The sequence below is a fragment of the Pezoporus flaviventris genome, unplaced genomic scaffold, assembly GCF_033815535.1.
Source record: "Pezoporus flaviventris isolate CSIRO_AGI_PZ_B2104156 unplaced genomic scaffold, CSIRO_AGI_Pfla_v1 ptg000015l, whole genome shotgun sequence".
NCBI classification, from domain to species: domain Eukaryota; kingdom Metazoa; phylum Chordata; class Aves; order Psittaciformes; family Psittacidae; genus Pezoporus; species Pezoporus flaviventris.
Genome location: NW_026892563.1, coordinates 12,899,491 through 12,919,798, shown reverse-complemented (window position 1 = coordinate 12,919,798; position 20,308 = coordinate 12,899,491). Strand labels below are relative to the sequence as shown.

Sequence of the window (20,308 nt, the reverse complement as noted above, 5' to 3'; positions counted from 1 at the left end):
GATGACGGCGCAAACGGGCGACGGGGCTATGGGTGACGCTATCAGACGGCGCCCTGAGCGGTTGTGCGCGGCGCGGACGGGACGGGGACGGGAGACAGGGGACAGGGGACAGGGATTGGCCATGGCTCCCGCCGCCGTGCAGCCGCCCGAGATCCAGTTCGCTCAGCGGCTGGCAGCAAACGAGAAGCGCATCCGGGACCGCGCCCTGAAGAAGCTGCGGGGCTACATCAGCGTCCGGACCCAGCGCGCAGCCGGTAGGGCCCGGCGGGGTCGGGCGGCGTGGTCCGGCATGGCCGGGCCTGGGGTCGGTGGGGCAGATGGGGACCGCAGTGGCGGGGCCCGGGCGGGGCTGTGCCGGTGCCGTCAGGGACGCGGCACGCGTGGAACGGCGGCCCTGCAGGTTGGCGGGGGGTGGGGAAGCACGTGGAGAGGAGAGCGGGTTCCCGCCGCCTGTATCGCGGCCTGAGCCCTCATTGACGGGCCGCCACCTGTGGGGTCTTCAAAGGAGTTTTGGGGTTTCATTTTGGTTTGGGGGACGGTAATTTTTTACGCATTTTTCATTAGAGGAAGTATTTGTCTCGGTGATACCGCAAGCGCCGCACGCTGCCAGCAGCCCTTACGGCAGCCAAGGGCTTTAAGGATACATGCCCGTGAAGTTTCCTCTTGGTGGCCGCGGGCAGGCCGGGGCCCAACACCGGTTCAGGGGGCTGGAGGACTCGGGATGGGGTGGGTTTTGCTGGCATCATTAACGTTGCCGGGATCGATGCAGTGTAGCTCATGCACTCTCCTTCCCAGGAACAGAATCTAAATGCACTGAGCTGGTACAGACTGAACCCAGCCCAGTACATAGAGCATAGGGTTTTATTTTCTGCGATACTACTTGGTGAGGTGGTGACTGCCTGTTTCTGTGACTGATATTGAGGAGCATTGTAGGGAATTGAGAAAAGCCCAGGAGTGTTTCAGCATTTGTACAATTGCAGTCAGTTTACTGTTACCTGTTCAGATTATCTGAGTAACCCATTACTTCCACGTTCATGGTATGAAAAGGTTTTCTCTAAAGTTTATTATCCTACTTGGAGCTGTGTATTGTCACCTTAGAACCAAGAGTCCAGTGCATGGAGACTTCAGTGGTGTACCTGGAGACAGCTAGTGTCTAGGCCTCTCTGAAGCTGCCTGCACCAGAAGGTGCCTCCTGTGCACCCTCTCCTTATGGACACTGGTTGTAGGAGACTTATGAATCATAGCAATGTGTGAATGCATGGATCTAGTTCAGTAAACCTTCCTGTTGGAGTGATAAGGAGCACAGTACAGAGATGTCCAAGCGATTCTGTGATGTTTCTGCACTGCTTTTTTGAGCATGCTATATTGCAAGCTGGACACAACATGGGAGGAGAAACTGGTCATGAGCATTTGCAGGGTACTGTGACTGACCCTAGTAAACATTCCTGCAACATTTGAGAAATGTATGGAGGTTTATGCATACACACTCCTTTGGGTTTGAAGAAGCCAGTCTAAACTTGGCGCCCCAAGAGCTAAACTGAAACTGGAATGCTGGTCAAACCCGAGTTAATTCCTTGAAAAGATGCTGGGAAATAGATGTTGTCTCTTCTCTTTACCCTCTTCCCTTTCCAAATAGTATTTAATCCATTAGCAACATTTGACAGAAGGAAGAGCACATAAGAACAGGGTCAAGCCAGAGAGCCAAATACCCCATTATCCCATTTTTGACAGTCACTATAGATCTAGGGGTTGCTTGGGGACTAATAAGAGCAAGTGAGTGTGCATTGTATTCTTCCCAGAATTTTCTGAGCCTCCAGCTATTTTTAGCTCTGGGGGCTTCCTAAGTTGGACATGGCTTCTGTGTATTCAGCAGTGCTCTGTGCTTCTCTCATTGCAAAGTGCAGATTCCTTTAGGTTTGTGGAAGTAGCCTACCAGATGAACAGGAATGCTCTAACTGAGGGAAAGGGTTGCAGGTTAACCTGATGCCTTGAGATAATAGAAAATAACCACAGGGAAATTGTCAGTTGGGATATGAACCTTTTGCATATTGCAGTCAGCCCACCGTGAAGTGCAAGTGAGTAGGAAAAAAGGGTGACTAATTTCCAGAGCTCTTCGATTTACTTACCGTTACATACTATTCAAGCTAATAGTATCAAAACAAAGGTTGACTTCTCTGGACTTGGAGAAAAAGCTGCATAAAAATACTTTGGTGGAAATGTGGGTTTGGTTTTGGTTTTCTTTTTCGTTTTCATTCTGACTTCTTTACTGTAGGTGGCTTCAGTCAGGAAGAACTGCTAAAAATATGGAAGGGCCTGTTCTATTGTATGTGGATGCAGGATAAACCTCTGCTACAGGTATAGTAACTGGTTTTATATTTACTTGTGCGGGTCTTTTCTGAAATACACATTAGGCAAATACTAATTGAGAATAGTGAAAATTACCTTAGTGAGTTTTACTCATACTTCTTACCCTGCTGCCCTTAATTGGCATGTGCAGGAGAGGTGACTGTACCTGCGTGATCCTCACCACATGGACAGAATGAACGGCATCATGTTTGGAGTCACCCTCTGAATGGCAGGTGTAGCTGTTTACCTTCCAAAACCAGAACTGAAATATGTACCATTGTCAAGTACATTGATCTGATGGAAATAAAGCAGTGATGGCAGGTTGCCCTTATTTGCAACTACAGTGTATGTGCAACCTTTGGTTAGCCTAGTTTGAAAGTGTCATACTTCCTTTTCTTTGTTAGTTTGGTAGCACTTCCTCTCCACTACTCCAGCTTTGTCTCCAAGACTGACTTTAGTAAACTACCAGCAGTTTTTCTCTCTACTTTAAAAAAATACCAGTTTTGGAGTCCCAGATCTTGGTCACCTCACTTCACCAGTTTTCAAATCACTTGTCTGTTTGCATGAATGTGGTTTATTTTGCACACAGGACAAAGACCTCCACCTAGAATTACGCTATATGAAAAGAGTACCCCTGACGTTTTACATTATTTGCTAATTCAAGCACATGGGTTTTTTCTCCTAATTTAATTTAGTTTGCTGTCAAAAAGATGATTTATGCAGAGATGTGGCGAAATAAACAGGGTTTGGTACCCCTGAATCTTCACTTACAACTGACTTAATCTCTGTGGGATAACTGCAGTACTAAAGTAGCTGTTACGAGAATATTTTTCATTTTGAAGGATGTTTCGTGATATTCATACTTCTTGCTGGTTTCTGGTTGCATGTTTAGTGAGACCAAGCTCTGAAATGTGCAATACTAAATGTGTTTATTTACTTTAGGAGGAACTTGCAAACAATATCTCACAGCTTATCCATGCAATTGAGAATACAGAGACTCGTAAGTACTATTTCATTATCTAATGCTTTTTAAAGAACTTTCATCTTGGATGATTTTGAGGCTGTTATCACAGTACCAGAGTAGAGACAGCCAGATACAGGTGCTGCTTTGGTCTTTTTTGTCTTTGCTTTTTGTCCAGCTGGTATGTGTGATTGCATTAAGAGAAGCATGAGATGCAATTTGTTTGTGGTTGTTGCGGGAGAAGAGTTATATCTCCAGGGTGATAAAGATGAGACTTTGCAGGGTGCATAGCAAAGCAAACTTGTCCCCTTACTTTGCCATTCTGCATAGACTTATTTGTTGGGTGTATTGCCTACTCAAACCCAACCATGTTTTGTGAGCTATTATGCACCTAGTGCTCAAAATGCACTTGAAATAGAGCGTTCAGTCAATACGAAAACTTGCACAGGTAGAAGTGAGTGCAGAATGTATGTTTTTACTTGTGCATATATAGCACAAAATAGATACAAAGCTAGTCCTGTGATTACGTATCTTTAAAAGTAGCTGTGTGCCTTTCCTTATGTGCTGAAGTATAATTGACATGTCCTTGTACCTGTCTCAAGCATGTCTTTCCAGAGCAATATGCTTGTCACTAGTCAAATCCCTTGGGAAATGCATCCCTTTCTCACATTGAAGTAATTTCTTGAGATTCTTTTAGGTTAGCAAAATAAACCATTGTGCCAGACATGCAGGGATTTTTTCTTACTCTTTCACAGGACGCCTGTTCATTCAGACATTTTGGCAAACTATGAACCGTGAATGGAATGGGATAGACAGTCTGCGTCTTGATAAGTACTATATGGTAATTCTCCCTTGTAGCTCTTTTCGGCAAGAAAAGGTGTAGCCATGGTGGGCTGAAAGGCTGCTTTATGTACATGCATTTATGTACACTGGAAGAGAAGAAAAGTGATCATTTTCTTTATGCATTGCAAGAGATACTTGTTTTAAGGCTTTCACTCACCACTGCAAATCTAAAGCTGATAATGGTATATGTCATGCTGCAAGTGCTTTCATAGAATAACTTGTTTGCCTTTCTTTATAATACAGTGATGTTTCTCATTTATTTCTATACAGAATATCAATACAGTCTCAGAGGATGCTGCAGCCACACCAGTTATTTATCAGACTTTTTTATTACTGTTAATAAATTAGTTACACTAGAACCCAAACTTTCTACCACCAAAGTATCCACTGTCGTACATTCAGCTATCAGAATTCTTTCTATAGGAAACACTGTATTAAGAAAAAAACACAGTAAAATCGGTGAGAGAAGAATCCTAAAGACCTACTTTTGTAAACTAAAAAATCACATTAATTTATTTGAAAAAAGTTAACTGCAGGCACATTCACTGCTGGTTTTTGTTTCTCAATGAATTATTTTTGGCCCGGTGGGCCCATGACACTTAAGGCCATCAGGGCAGAAATGCAACATACAGATGGGCTCATGATCAAGGGGTGGACTTAACAATGGACACTATTGCCCAGGTTATTCATGACTGTGAAACGTGCTGCAATTAAACAAGGCAAGCGGTTAAAGCCTCTTTGGTATGGAGGAGGATGGCTGAAGTACAAATATGGAGAGGCCTCACAGGTTGATTATATCACACTGCCACCAACCCACCAAGGCAAGCGCCATGTGCTTACCATGGTGGATGGCTGGAAACATACGCTGTGCCCCACACCACTGCCTGGAACTCTATCCTGGGGCTTGAGGAACAGATTTTGTGACGACATGGTACCCCAGAGAGAATTGAATGAGACAATGGGGCTCATTTCCAGAACAACCTTATAGACACTTGGGCCAAAGAGCATGGCATTGAGTGGGTAATCGCATCCCCTACCATGTGTGGAAATCAGGTCTTTCAGTAAGTGAAGTGTTTTGAGCCAGTTCAGTGTAGCTGTTCTACGTATGGCTGTCTCTTAGTGCAAGTTTCAAGTAAATAAAGTTATTCTTACCACCTGTCCCATATTGTTGTCTCTGGTTTAAGCTGTGGGGTTTTTTTTAGATTTGGCAGCACTTAATGAAGAAATCAGGGTGATGGTGCAAGACAAAGCTGTATAGTAGAAATGGTCATGATTTTTTCTGGACTTAGGGTATGAAAATAGTTTAATGTCTTTTGAGCTTCACAGCATCCTTCTGTTGCTTGACGTGATAGACGTGTCTCTCAAAATGTTCATATCAGGAAGTTTTCCACCTTGTGCTACAAAGAGGTTTACTAAGTAGTCTAGTCATGTTAGAGTAACTCCTTAATTTTCATGAACATATAACATATTTTGTACTTTGCAGCTAATGCGTAAGATTTTGAGGCAGTCCTTTGAAGTGCTGAAAAGAAATGAATGGGATGAAAGGTAAGCAGATTTCTGAATCTAGTTGCATCATAAAGAAGTTGCCCAATTTACCTTTATCAAATATATTTTCATTTAATAGATCCTTTTTCTCCATAGATGGCATTGTTGTGAAGTCTTAGACTAAAGGCTTATTTGTTCTCCAGATCACTTATGATAGGTAGTTTAGAAACAAAATTAGGTGTTACTCTTCATTAAGTTAAATACACTCTGCGATCAATAACTGACATTCACCTAAGCCATTTAGTGCATGTTTCACAGAAACAGATTGGAGAAAGTAATTTGTGTATGCTTATGCAAAACCTAAACATAGGAGCTTGTCGTCTGGTATTCCAAGCAGTCATGAAATCTGAGGGCTCCAGATGTTTCATGGAGGTTGTTAGATCTGACTGATTTAGTGAGGATAGCTATCAGTGGAATATCACCTGGGCCTTTGGCCTCCCTTTTTCCAGCTTCACTGGAAAGATGGCCTGGAGGCCCTTCACCAGCAGAGACCACAATATGGAAAGAGAAGATCATGATTCCTTTCTTTGCAGAATGAGGCAGGTCAGGAGCTGCCTTTCCCTCCTAGGTGAGCCTAGAAGCTGCCTAGCATGTCTTCCATTTCTCTTTTCTTTTAAAATGCTTTTGAAGAAAGGAGTTTTAAAGTAAAACTGAAATAATCTTTATGCTTTTGGAATGCTTTAAATTCTCTTTGGAACTGAAAGCATGTCTTCTGTGCAAAATTTCAAGAGGTCCCACAGAAGGGTGGGGAGAAGCATGGAATAGCCAAAGCTTCACTTTGCTGAAAGATAACAAGGATAGGCCTCAGGAGAAAAAAAAGAAAAAAGTCCCAACTGCTGCTTAAATGCAGCAATGACAGCACGTCTCTGATCCATGGACTCCGTCAGTATTTGTTAGTACTCCAGAAGTCAGTAACTGAACAAAGCCACAACTGAACTTGTAGGCAGCTCAGTCTTTTCTGGCTTGAGCTATGGAGATAATTTTTTTATGCCTAGCTTAGCCCTTGATCTGTTCTTCAGCAAGTGTAATTGTTTCGCTGTAGGAGACAGTGGATAACATGCATTAAAGGAGGTAAAGTCTGCACAGTTAAAATGAGTTTGAGAAGGATCGGTGTTAAATTTAATCCTTGGGTGAGCATCAAAATGAATATCGTCTTTCTTCAAAAATGGAAGGTTACGAGGTGTAGCCCATTAGGGATGGATGAACTTGACAGCTGTCTCTTCAGAACACTATGCTCAAATGGCAGAATTCCATCCTCCTACCCGTCAATCATACAGCATTTACACCTCAGTCCAAACTGGATATGAATTTTAAAACATTGATTTTCACCAAACTGTGTCGAGTGGACTGTCTGATGCTACAAAATCATCTAGACTTCAAAGAACTTTATTATGGATGGATTGTTTTTAAAAGTTTGCTTTAAGATGTGGAAATTTGCCACTGGATCTCTTTTTTATGAGTGTTGGATAATCATCTTAGAACTGATAAAACTGACTGAAGTTTATTTTCAAAGCAAATAGGACGTGAGCAATTAAATATGACTATCATGTTCTTTTTCTCCTTTTTTTTTTTTTGCCTTTTTTTTCCCCTAGTCTAATTGAACTATTCCTGCAGCTACAAATAAAAGAAGTTATGGATCCTGACAACAATGCTCCCACTGGGATAAAGTTACATTTCATCGATATCTATCTGGATGAATTGGCTAAAGTTGGTGCAAAGGAGGTTAGAAAATACGTTGTCATTTCCTTTCTGATGAATGTTGACTGTGGCATGCAACATTTTAGAAGAAATACAATTTTTAGATTCTGTAGGTTTTTAAGTTTTAAATGTATCAAAGCAACATTGACTAAGTGTGAAGAAGGGACTTATTACAATTTATGCATTTACTTTTATTCATAGTGTACAGTGTGAATATAGTTCCTGAGAACTCTCCTGAGTTCCTGTTATAGTGCTCCAAATTAAGGTCAGAAATAGCAGCAGAAAAGTCAGACCATTTTCATTTGTTTGTTTCAAGAGAAAGGATTTAACATTTTTTCCCTTGTGTGAACATGTTTGGCAGTCTTTGCTTTTGCAAAAACTGACATAAGGCCTGCTCTTGGCTGATTGTGTAACACCTAATTGTGGAAGAAAGTGTGCTTTCAAAGTTGTCTAGTAATTTGCATATTGTCAGCTTCAAATCTTGTTGGCTGTGCACTGAGCAATTTGCCCTCTGCATCCAGTTGTTCATTTTGCTAATGACGACTGTCTTTCTCTGCTGTGTACTGTGGTTTCATTTGCCCTTAATTTTGGTTGATGTTACTGTGATGCAGGGTTTTGCAGCAACTGAAAGCCTGTTAACTGCAGCTGTCGCTGCTGAGCTTCCTCCGGTTTCTTCTGTTACTCCGCTAGGGCGAGCTACCGCTGCCCCACACTTCATTCCAGGCTTCTGCTCATTTACCTCCTCTTGTTTCTGGCATCTGATGCATCTCCTTGCAATGGACGAAGCTGTTTGCAATTTTCCATATGTATCCCTTGCAGTCAGTATCGAAAGCAGTCCTGCCTGCAGCTTTTGTGGTTCTGGATTGTGGAATGTGAGGGAGAAGATGTCTGCACAAGAGAAGTGCTTGCACTTGGAGCCCTAATAATGTATGCAGCTCCACAGGCACAAAATTGGGGTTGAGTCAGTCACGGAATGCATGGGGAATTTAGTCTTGACTATTTGAAATCACAGCTGATACTTATGCATTGAGTTTAGGGAAGGACTTTTGTCTTTAGTGCTGCTGTAGCTGACAGTATTTCGGCGCACACAGTCCAGTTAAGAGAAACCCAGATCTTATTCATGTCTGCTACAGGCATTCTTTGTGATAGCTCACAAAATTACTTAAGTTTTCTCTGCCTCATATTTCCATATCTAAAATAAGAAGCTTTGTTGTATTTCTATGCTCAGTAGATTCTGCAAAGCAGTCAACATTTTTATAATGGTTCCAGGGAATATGTGGAAGTTAGTGGTAGCAGTGATAACAAGAACTTTCACTGGATACTTTTGTCAGTTGGAAGTAAATAGGATGCTGAAAGACTTTGACTTAACTTCTTGAAGAAGATCCCCCTACACCAAACATTCAAGGAATTTGACTGTACACATACAGTATTTACTATACTTTTTTTTTTCTTTTGAATCATACAGCTCACAGCAGACCAGAATCTGAAGTTCATTGAACCTTTCTGCAAAATTGCTGCCAAATCAAAGGAGTAAGTTTCATGAAAACATATATATTTTTCTTAAGAATTGAGAAATTCTGCGTGTCCACATGTTAATAAGTGCATCAAAGAAGAGTCATAGTATAACTTCAGAATGTGGAGAAAGAATGATATTTTACTAACGATGTGCTTAGACATTTGAGGATAACTTGCGTTTATCAAAGCTATAAATAATCTTCATGGATTTATAAGAACTGTATTGATCTCATTTGGTTTTGTCTGGCTATTTTTTATTAAACATGCATAGATCAGCTGAGCTGTTTAGATTCTTCATTGTTGCAGTGTAATATAGCACAGCATGTAAACACAGTGAAATTTGAGGGGGAAGTGTTGGCAGGACACTGTTTGGATTAAAGGACTTTTAGGAAGTAACAGGTTCACTTTACTCATCTGGAGAGCTATATGCTCTTCCACGTTTTTTACTCATTTTCCCTGTGTCCCTCAAATTTCCGTTTCTTCATGTGAGAGGGGAGGTTGTGTATGCTTTTGCCTTTCAACTCTCATTGCTGCTCTCTTGTAACGCAGTCGATGTGTGCTGCATGCCATAGCCACTGGTATCTTTGAGATCATTGTGGATCAGTCCCCCTATGCCATCGAGGACCTGATGAAAGAACTCGAGAACAACAGTGATGAGGAGGATGTGTCTGAAGAAGACAAACAGGAAAATGAAGAGATGCTTAAAACCAAAGGTGAGATGGAAGTGAAGAAGAACACTTGCTAGGATTTAAATATCTGTTTCTTAAAAATACATTTATGCTCTGAACCAGTCTGGAAAATACATTTATGCTCTGAACCAGGTGGAACATGTCACAAAAATCAGTGTTCTTTGTATTTCTGCAAGAGTGCTAGGTGGTAACCTAGTGTGACTGGCTCTTGGATATCCATAACATTTTTGAAGAAGACGAGATTTTGGTGTTCTGTGGAAGTTTTAAATAAAAAAAATAATAATAATAAAAGAAGCTGAGCAGGAAAATTTTCCATTCAGATACACTCTGGTGCAGAGGGAATTTTTTAAAAGGCGCTTAGATAATGCCACAGTTGTGTGTTGCATAATGGTGACATAAAATAGTTGAATCAGTCCAGACTTCATAAGATCACATGAAGAAAAATGCACCTGCTATTCTGTCTGTTAGAGAAGTGCATGCTGTCTTGGTTTGACAAAGTGATACCAAGTTCAACTGTTCTGTTAATGAAGCAGCCATCTCAAGCTATCTCAAACAAACCACTAATACTCAGTTTGTTGGTTTTTTTTATAATAGCAGACAGATGTTTGTCAAGAAAATCAGCACAGAGCTCTGAAAAAACAGAGGATTTTAATGAAAATACAGGTGGTGGTATTGGGACTGTTCTTCAGGTTTGTGGCTTGTTTGCTCTGTTATGGATACTCCCCCTCTGTTTTCTTTTTTCCCACCGCTTTCAAGAGGTACAGAAGTAAAGGGTGTTAATCAGATAAACATGTTACAAAATTTTAATCTTCTTCTGCTTTAGTGTAAGGTGTTATTTATGTAACAGGTGTACTCTTGAATATTTTATAAGAAAAAAAATCCATGTCTAAATTCTGAATTCTTCTTCCCTCTCTCCCACACCTTCTTCTTTCCAATCCTCCCTTTCTGTTTCAAGAGTTCAAAAATGTATGGTAAAATCCAAGTCACTGTGGGTGTTGAAGGAGTCTACATAAGTTTCATTGACTATAAGAGAGAGGGTAACATGGTGCAGTCAGGTTTTTTTAGACCCATTTCCAGTGCAGTGTAATGTTTTTGACAGACCCACCCATCAAATGCACATGCAGGTACCTTCAGATACCTTCATGCATCTGTGTCTTTCAAGCAAGAATTAGGACATGACACATTTTAATTCTGATATTTACCTAAATATTTGATGGAGTTCTGAAGTTGGTTGGCTTCTGTCATGTAAGAATGAAGGTTAGGAACATTTGAGAAAGTGATACACTGAGTTCAGCTGTTCTGTTAATGAAGCAACCATCTGTAAAAGTCAGTATACATGTGTGAAAGGGGTGTAAATATCAACAGAGAAAAAGTATTTGGGGTTTAAAGGAAGTGGCTGTGTAAAGGATGTGTAACACTACTTGAAGTGTTGATACCATGAGTTGCAGTGGGTTATCTTCCATGAGTAAGCTAAGAAAAGCTGTATCACACTTTCCTCCCAACAGTTTGATTACAGAGCTGTTGCTGACAAACTCTTTGAATTGGCGAGCAAGAAAAATACACCTTCCCTTAACAGAAAGCGTCTGTACAAGCTGGTCAAAAAGTGAGTTCTGTTGAAATACACCTTGTATATGCCACCTTGTCTTAAACAACTTTTACTTTGCTTTCTCTCCACCCTCACTTGTCCCTGTGATAGTATCACTAGAGCAGCCTTGCCTCACAGCCCTGAGTAACATGCATAAGGTGCCTGAAGCCTGTGCTACTGTTACTCCATGGTACTAGACAGCTGCAGCTACCTGAGGTGTATCTACATTGGGTGGATTTGGACTGCAGGATTGCATGTGATGGGAGACATACTACAGAAAAGGGAAAGTTAAATTGCTGTTTTCTCAGTACTTTCAGTGATTTGGTTTAAATTTGTGGATTTCTGAGGCATATCTCTTCTGGAATAAGCTCTTTGTAACTTCCTGTGCAAAATAACGTTGTTCCTCTTCTGCCAAAACCATAATAAGTACAGTGACACTATGTTGCTTGTGTTGTTATTGGTACTAAACCAATAATGCTGATTTGTTTTTCCTTCTCACCTTTCCTCCCCACCTCCAGGTTCCAGGACTTAGCAGAAGGTAAGGGCCTGAGCAGCATACAGAGACAGTAGTCTCTTTCCATTAAAGGATACATAATGAATCCTTTTTTTTTTTTAAATTTGTATTTCAAGAATATTGATTTTGGAGGCTTTCTGGATTTTTGAAATCTCATTAAGACACATTGCATGGTTTTGCTGAGATGGCTAAATCCCCTTCACAATTTGAGCAATACTTTACTTTGTCCTTAAAACAAAGATTATTATTTTCACTTAAACGAATAGGTATCGCTCATTATTTTCTTTTGGGTTGAGGGGCAACAAGCAGTTTTGATTTTCTTTCATTGGAAGTTACGCTGTATATGAACAGCATAAGTGTTCACAGAAATAGAACTATTGGTTTTCAGATACCTTATCCTTCCTCCTCAACAGGAATCTTCCCTCAAGATTTTCCTGAAGATGTTTCTACAGATGAAGATGATGATGAATTCAGCAGGAGAAGGCGAAAGAAAAAAGCTGTCAAGCCTTGGAAGGAAAACAAGATGGAAAAAGTAAAAGGTAAGGCAGGATCAACCTTTGGAAGAGGCACAGCCTGCATTCACTCATGTAATTTGTATCAGATACAAGCTGTTCTGAAGAAGGCAAACCTGTTGTTCAGGATGTGCTGATTTGTGTCTTGTTGTGATGAAGGTTAAATGTGAAATGAAGGTCTCTTTGAAAGTAGTGGGCGTTTTGTTAACAGTTTTGAGGTAAGCATTACCTCAATTTTAATCAAAAGCAGAACTGGAAGCAGTTTGCGTTGCTCCGTTGAGCAATTCCATTTATTGCAGGAGAACAGAAACACATCCGTCTTCTTAAAATAGGATGATTGTTAGAGTGTAGGAATTTGGGGCCGTTTCTGGAAAGGTGAAGAGTTACTAAGAACCAAGTACAAGTATCTCTAGCATTATGGCTTGTATTGACGTGTCACAAGCCAAATCATACCCAAATATATCTTACTAAACTACTGAACCCCTGAGCTGCCCTTCTGATGGTCTTAACAGATGGGAGTAACAACTATTTTCTAGCGATATGGCTATACAAAATAGGGTTACCTCAGGAAATAGCTTAGATGTTAGCTGTGCTAAAGCAAGATGGGCAAAATATTAATTAAGCCAGATGTCAGAGGACTGCAGTGTCCTGAACAGCTGTAATAATAAAACACTGAAACACTTGTGCTGGCTGGTAGGAGGAAACTGGTACACACCTGTTTTAGAAGAAAAGAAATTTTTTTAAAAAGGGGAAAAGATAGAATAAAATTCAGTTGTTGTATCTTTGTGTTTCACATCTGTCTCATATGGCATTCTTTTTGGGATGGATTTAGAGGATGAACAAGAGATATCAAGTCTGAAGGAGGCACCACTACCCCAGAAGAAGAGGAAAAAAAGGAAGAAGAAGGACAGCCTAAGTGCTGATTCTGTAACAGCTGATGCAAATTATGAGGAGGGAACAGCTGAAACATCTGGAACTAATGTTTGTAGCCAGGGAAGAGTGCCAGAAAATAATAAGGAAAGAAAGAAAAAGAAATTGCTAGTAAATGAGGCAAATGAGACCACAAATGTAGCAACTGACACCAGAGAAAATCACAATATCTCTGTGCAAAACAGCTTAACTGACTCAGAACAGAGTAAAAAGAGTCAGTTGAAGAAAATGAATCCAAAAGTGCAAAATGTTCCTGTAAAACCAGCATGTCAGGACGGACCAGCTAATGCCAGTGAGGCAGAGGATGTCAGCCCATCTGTCACACTGTTAATTCCTAAGATTGCGAAAAAGAAACAGAAAGGTGAGGCTGTCTTGGTGAATAGGGATATGCTTTTGCAACAGAACAACATGAAATCCAACAAGGAGGGCTTGCTGGGGACCCCCACTGGAGATGCAGACTCTGAATTTGTACTGGCCAGAAAGGTCAAATTGAAGACGAAGACAAAGGTAGTTGGTTTGGAAGGGATGAAAGTTTCCAGCCAGAAAGCAGCAACCTTGAAAAAGAAGAGAAGAGTAAAAGAGGTCCTAAACTCTGTCGAAGCCAATGGAGTTCTGGAAACTGCATGCAAGAAAAGCAGGCAAGGGGTACGTATATCTCACGCTTTCCTCTGCTGTTCTTTTGTTCATGAACTGTCAGGCTCATTTTTAGCTTTTTGAGTGTGGGGCTTCATGGGCAGGCTGCATGTTGATGTCACCATGCATTGTCACCAAAAGAACTCAATTCTCCAGAAATCCTCCTCCACTGCCTTGTTCTTATGCCCTCCAGTGCAATGACACTAAAGCGTATGCCAGCTACACAGCTGAAATAACTTGTCTGCACTCTGATGAGCCAGGGAAATGTATTGCAAATTCTTCCTTCTTTGCTTTGCAGTGACTTTTCTATTTCTGTGTAGAGCTTGCCTTAAACTTCTGTTTTCAGTCATGCTAACTGCAAAATTAACTTCTGAGAGTACCAATTAGGTCTCTCTCAGTTGTGGCAATATTTACTGAAGCCACATATGATAAGCTCTGAGCACTGATCGCTGTACTGGGTATAGTTAACTACAGTACTTTTGTACTGACAGCATTTTTTCCTTTCCCTCCTTTACAGGAAAGCAGTGTTGCTCTCTCATCATTAAAGAAAAAGAAAGCAAAACCAGGAAGTGATTTTGTAAAATTTGAAAAAACAACATTGCCAAAGGCAGTATTCCTCAGGAAAGCAAGAATCGCCATCTCTTCCACCAGGGCACCCATACAGGTAATGTGATCACACAGGTGGCAGCTGAGTCTGGCACAGGTCTCTTCCCAAGCCACCAGTCCCAGCAAACGGCCTGACCTCCTTTTTACTGTCTTTGCCACTCTGAGTTAGTTTCCTAACACGGGCAGATAAAACTGGAAATGCTGTTGCATTCCCTTGTAGACAGAGTCACACATAGCTCCAGAGTTTCAGAAAATGAGGGGAAGGCATTTTTAAATCTCTTACTTCCTTCCCCTGTTTTCAAAAATGCCTTCTTGCTGAAAGGACCCTGTTCTGAACCTGCTCATTTCACAGGAAGCAAATCAAAAACTGACTTTCAGTCTTGCTAAGGGACTTTGAGCCACAAGGGACTTTCTTCCCATATTTGGAGGCTGGCAACAGTATAGGGCTTCAAAATACTGCCCTCTTTTCTAAACCTTTTAAACACATAATATCTTTTCAGTTCCTCTTTGCACTTGTGCAGCGGGGCCAGTGTATTTAATACACATGTATCTTCATGTTGTTGAATCATGTAATGACATTAAGGAGAGTATGTGATTTCTGTATAAATGGAATATGTTTGCTTTTGGCTAGAAAAGCAGTACTGTCTTAGCAGGGTCAGTGCTAGATGACTGGGGGAGTTTTAAATAAAATGAAGGAATTGTAGGCTGCTTTGCATTGGTTTTGTTAGGGTGCAGGTAATCATCTTCTTTCATGTCTGTATTTTGCTTTACAGCTGAACAAGCTGCAGTCGTCCAGCTCCAAAAGAGTCACATTTGGCTTGAATAAGAATATGACTGCTGGTGAGTCTAGCACATCTGTGTGTCTCCACAATCTCTCTTGTAGCTGATGAAGGGGGAAGCTGTATACACAGCTATATTCCTCACCTCTCTAGAACAGGATGATGCTGATCCTTTTTTTGCCTCAATATTTGTATACAGCTTATAAATCATCCTTCAGTTCCTGTCCAGAGGAGATAGTAAAGTGAGGACGTTTGGACCAACAACTAGACTGGGCATGATTCCAGGGTGCTGCATTACAGACTTGTAGAAAACAGGGATAGAAAACAGTGCAGCAGAGTAATAGACCCATCTACTTGAGCTGCCTGTTCTGCAGGGTTCCTCCTAGGGAAACACATGCACTTCACAGTCTTAATTGCTTACTTCTGTTTCCCAAGACAAAGGTTCTGATACGCTGGTAAGCTCAGGATGTGTAATAGTAAAGTTTAAGTTTTGTCTTGGCTGCCTGTGGGTTTATTAAAGGCAACGAGTAGATAAAGTCACTTCTTGTCTAGATCCCACATGTAAGCGGAAGTGTCTTCCCTGTTAAATAAATGTCTTGCTCAATAGCATAGAAGTTTATGCCATGTATTCATTTAGCTATTTTTCTTTTAACTTTCTAAGGTGTGCTATAGGCCAAGTTAAAATGGAGAGCAGCGTGTTTAGATATATGACTTAATATAACATAGCTGCACGAATTAAAAACTGCCTGTCTGCCAGCAGAAAGGGGATAACCAAGAATCTGTAGAGCAGTGCTGTTTAGCAGTCAGAGAAGAGATACTTCTTAATCCATTGTCATCTTTTAAACTCAGGCGCAGTGTTCTTCACGATAGCTGTAAAACTTGTTTCTGAAGAGTAGTCCCAGACTCTCCAGTGGTCTGAAACCAAGGGGAGTGGTTCACAGCCTCTTTGTGGATTGCAACAGGCCCCGTTCTCCAAGGCAGTCTGCTAGGAGGTGTACTTCACCACCATTTCTCCATTTTTTTTGGCTGTCTTAGGCTTCTGATCCTTATTGATGGACTTAAAGATCTCAGGCAGACTTCCAGGGTTGGGCAGTTCCACTTGATTGATGGGCCCAGTTATTCCAGGAGTTGCATTTCTTTTAACTTGTTGCTTGTTTTTCAACAGAATTTAAAAAGACTGACAAAAGCATATTAGTGAGCCCAGAAGGACCCTCCCGTGTGGCTTTCAATCCTGAACAGAAACCCCGTCATGGGGTGCTGAAGTCACCCGCAGGCACTCCAGCAGGAGAGCCTCAAGTGAAGAAACCATTTACTGTATCAGCTAAGAAAAGACCAACTGCTATGGACATATTTTAGACCAACAGATGTGGCCTACTTTTGTACAGGGCATTTTGCTAACCTAGAATGCTAGTATGGAAGTATTTTGAACTTCTTTATTTTTTTAAGTTAATACAAATTGTATATACAAAATTCTGATTGTGACCTGGGTCATTGCTATTTTGAAATCACTTCAGCTGTATCTTGGAATACTTGTTTTGTCTATTACAGAAAAGAAACAAAACCCAGTCTCTGGTCAGGATTGGTCTACAGAAAATGTGGTCTCTGCCCATGTAATTTCCAAGAGACTTGTTCATTTAATTAAGGAATGTTCAGGGTTTTATTGTTCCAGTGACGGGGGTTTTTTTCAGCCAGTTTAAGAAAACTTGCACTTCATGCTATTAAATTGTCTTTCATTGGATGGGGTTGAAGAGGGAAAAAGACAATGTAATTTTACTCCTACTCATGTATTTTAAAATTTTGCCCCACCGTTTTCCATGCGTTGCCCTTGGCATCCTGTTAATTCTTCTGGAAGTAATGATTACCTCAAGTCTCTGTTTAATAACAGTTGGATTTGGGAGCTTTACAGATAGTAAGCAAGCTCTCCCTTCCCTAGGATAAGAAATGTCTCGCTGCTCCAAGCGGTCACTGTTGTAAATAAACCTTCACAGCTGGTTGCCTGCTGCATAGGGAACAGTCACCACATTATTTTCAGTAACATAAGTGCCAAAGCTGGCTTACACTTGACATATCGTAAGCTGGCTCCTTTTTACTGTAACCGAAGTAAAACTCTCACACAGGAGAAATTTTTTTGTTTCCAGGTCTTCCCACCCCCCCACTGCTGTCTTTCCTGAAGGTCTGACAAGACTCCTAATTTTCTACTTTAGCAGCTGTTGTTACCACATGTTACCAAAACTCAGATCTCATTCAGTGAATGAACCTCTGATTGTACTGAAGTCAACTAGATTGGTATAGTGTGTCTTTTGTTCAGACAAAAAAGCTTCGGTGTCTCTCAGTACAGGGTAAAACTTTACAGCCTGGGCAGCTTGGTTTTGGTTTTGATGTACAACCAGAGTAATTCTTTCTGCAGCATTTCCTTGTGGTAGTTTTTTATTTGGATATTTTATTACTACAGTGCATGTTTTGTTTTTTCTTTGCTTCTCTGGTAAAGAATGAGGTATGTTTCTGTGAGAGACCATTAGTGTATTCTGAGGGGGAACTGTGAGGATGGAGAGAGCAAATGCAACTAAAATCATTTTTGATACCCCTGGAAAATTTGAAATCTTTATTTGGAAGTTTTGCTTATGTGGATGAGGCAGAGGCTTTGCAGCAGATCTCGGCGTTACAGCTCAGCTTCAAAGCACAACCTGGTGCCAGAGCAAAGCTATTAATGAAGCTTCCCACCAGATATTTCTGTGACCCTGTAAGAGACAGGCTTGCTTTGTTATCGTATCTTCCAATAACTGGTTAACATATAGCTGCTTCAGCCAGCAAAAGTAAATTTTGTGACATAATATATTTGCATACTTTAGCACTACTTTTTACCAGTCTTTGACGCTAACTATCCTCTGCCAGATTACTCCTCATAAACAACTGGATTAAAACTGCTCTTTTGTAGCTCATCTAGAATTTCTTAAAAACACCCATGTACTTGCAGATTGCAGGTTGGTCTCAATTGCTCAATTGTAATCTGTGCCAGTTCTTGCACTACTTTTGCAATGGTCCATGGTTTCTGATACCACCAGAAAGTCATTTTGCTCGTCTTTTCTCATTTAAAGTGAAGGACTCAGTTTCATTTGGTTTTGTTTTAGTTTGCATTGGTTTGATTGATCAGTAAAGATCTCTGGAGAATACATCTGATAAAATTAATAATACTTGCCGTTTGAACAATTATTGTTCATTTATGTTTTTAAAATATCTCATTGTATGTTAGCATAACGGATTTCTTTGACAAGGCGATGGTAAGTAGGATTTAACAGACTGTTCAATATGTTGTAATGTTTATCTTGTACTGTGGGTGAGAAGTCTCTTGTGGAATATGCGTAAAAGCATTTGTATGTGCATGGTTGTTAATGCCATAGGTTGAAGATGCCACGTTATTCCAAGGGTACAGTTGCAATCAGAAGGTGGATCTGGGGTGCGCATTAAAATCCAGGATCAGGATGCACTGGGGTTTGGTTTTGGTTTTAATACATATAACTTACTATGAAAATGTATTTAAATGGTTGTCTGGATCTTTTTCTATTGGTTGTGGATCCATTGAACCTGTTGCTTGTCCAATTATTTTGTTGTCCACAGTGCTAAATGGAGAGGGCAGAAACGTCAGTCAGGTTTTTATCTCAAATTTTTGTGATGTGATTGCTTCTTGGGATTCATTCATAATCCATCTGTGCCATGAAACTGGTGGGATGTTTTGTAATTATACATATGTAGTACATAGTGTCTTCAGTGGTGTCAGGAATTTCATTCAGGGCAACTTTACCAACAAAACCCAAGCAGCGTCAATGCATTTAAATAGTTGTTGGGTTAATCAGTTATTGGGTTAAATATAATACATTACCCAAAATATTTGGTAGTGACAATTCCAATAAACATTGAAGACAAAAAGTCAAAAAAAGGAGAAAGGAATGTAACATCCAGGATATCCACTGCACAGACACAATGGTACTGTAAGGAGAGAATGTATCTATAGGAAAGGAGAAAAGAAAAACTGATCTGACCTGTTTGATGTCGCTTCATAGGTTTTTTCATAGTGTTATTCCAACTCTAGAGCTGCCAATTATGGTCTGAGTCAAAGTCAGTGTGGCATACCTTTTAAAAAACAGCATTTTGTAATGATTGTCTCTACATTTTTGTTACGAATCTGATCAACTTTGTACTTACCAATCTCTAATAGTTTATAATCCTTTATAGCTTCAAGAGAGTGCAAAAGCACAAAAGGAATACAGCAAGGCAAAAAGTTGACATTATATTTAAATTATTGGGTATGCAGGATCTTTATATAGTCAAAGTTGTGTCACTTGGAAAGCAACAAATACCCTTTTTGTCATTTATTTCCTGTACTTAGACTTACAGGCAGAAAAAAAAAATTCCATGTGTCATTTTATGTACCTCTGCAATAGCGTTGTTAGTACAAACACAGTATAATGCTGTGAAGCATTACACCATTTAGTCTAGTCCAATAAACCATCTTTTTTTGTGGACATTGTATTTTTGGTAAATCCATAAATTCTCGTAAATTTAGGGGGTGGGAGATGGGAGGGTACCATTGTGGAGGGACACCTGAAAGTACAAAGGAAGTTGGTTTTACATGCATGCATGTGCTCTCTCTTTTTTATTTTATTTTTGCTGTATAAATAACTGAAACTGATGGAGACTCAGACACATCAGAAGTGGGTAAGGCTGAGGCAGGGTATACCTGTTCATACACCTTGAGCTTCTGACTTCTGTAATTAGGCCATAGATAGAAAGAGTGCTCAGGAGAAACAAGTAGATCACACGCTGTCATTCCTTGACAATTAAAATTGGTAATTGAAGTGATAATGTGTCAGGATACCTACTTCAAAGGTATAATTGTGCACATGCCAAAGTAGGTAAGAGGTAGACACTCTGAAAGCTGTTTGCTCATTTGTTAGCAGCAGCATGCCATACGGAGTTACATATGTACAGGAACCCTGCATGGAGTGCTACGTCTCCATCTCGGGTACTGACAGGCCTTGAAACTACACAGGATCAATTAAAAAAAAATAATCATGTTTTCTTGACAGGCACAGAATTTTCAGAAATACAAAAAAAAAAAACAACTTTATTCAGACAAAGAAAAGTGACCTGTCCA

The 20,308-nt window shown here is 40.5% G+C and overlaps 1 protein-coding gene across 1 annotated transcript; it reads left to right on the top strand.

The window, feature by feature from the left end:
• Positions 1 to 89: 89 nt before the first annotated feature.
• Positions 90 to 19,676, top strand: RRP1B (ribosomal RNA processing 1B). Its single transcript, XM_061453464.1, has 16 exons — positions 90 to 254; positions 2,273 to 2,355; positions 3,289 to 3,346; positions 4,063 to 4,148; positions 5,634 to 5,695; positions 7,288 to 7,417; positions 8,859 to 8,923; positions 9,458 to 9,621; positions 10,192 to 10,286; positions 11,103 to 11,200; positions 11,701 to 11,720; positions 12,110 to 12,235; positions 13,041 to 13,783; positions 14,289 to 14,435; positions 15,151 to 15,217; positions 16,322 to 19,676. Exons 1-16 carry the CDS (start codon positions 122 to 124, stop codon positions 16,510 to 16,512), a joined length of 2,268 nt encoding a protein of 755 aa, XP_061309448.1. The 5' UTR covers positions 90 to 121; the 3' UTR covers positions 16,513 to 19,676.
• Positions 19,677 to 20,308: the final 632 nt, after the last annotated feature.

Coding starts and splice junctions, on each gene's coding strand:
- RRP1B (XM_061453464.1), top strand. CDS start 122: ATGGCTCCCGCCGCCGTGCAGCCGCCCGAGATCCAGTTCGCTCAGCGG. Junction 2,356..3,288: donor AGGATAAACCTCTGCTACAG/GTATAGTAACTG, acceptor TATTTACTTTAG/GAGGAACTTGCAAACAATAT. Junction 15,218..16,321: donor GAATAAGAATATGACTGCTG/GTGAGTCTAGCA, acceptor GTTTTTCAACAG/AATTTAAAAAGACTGACAAA.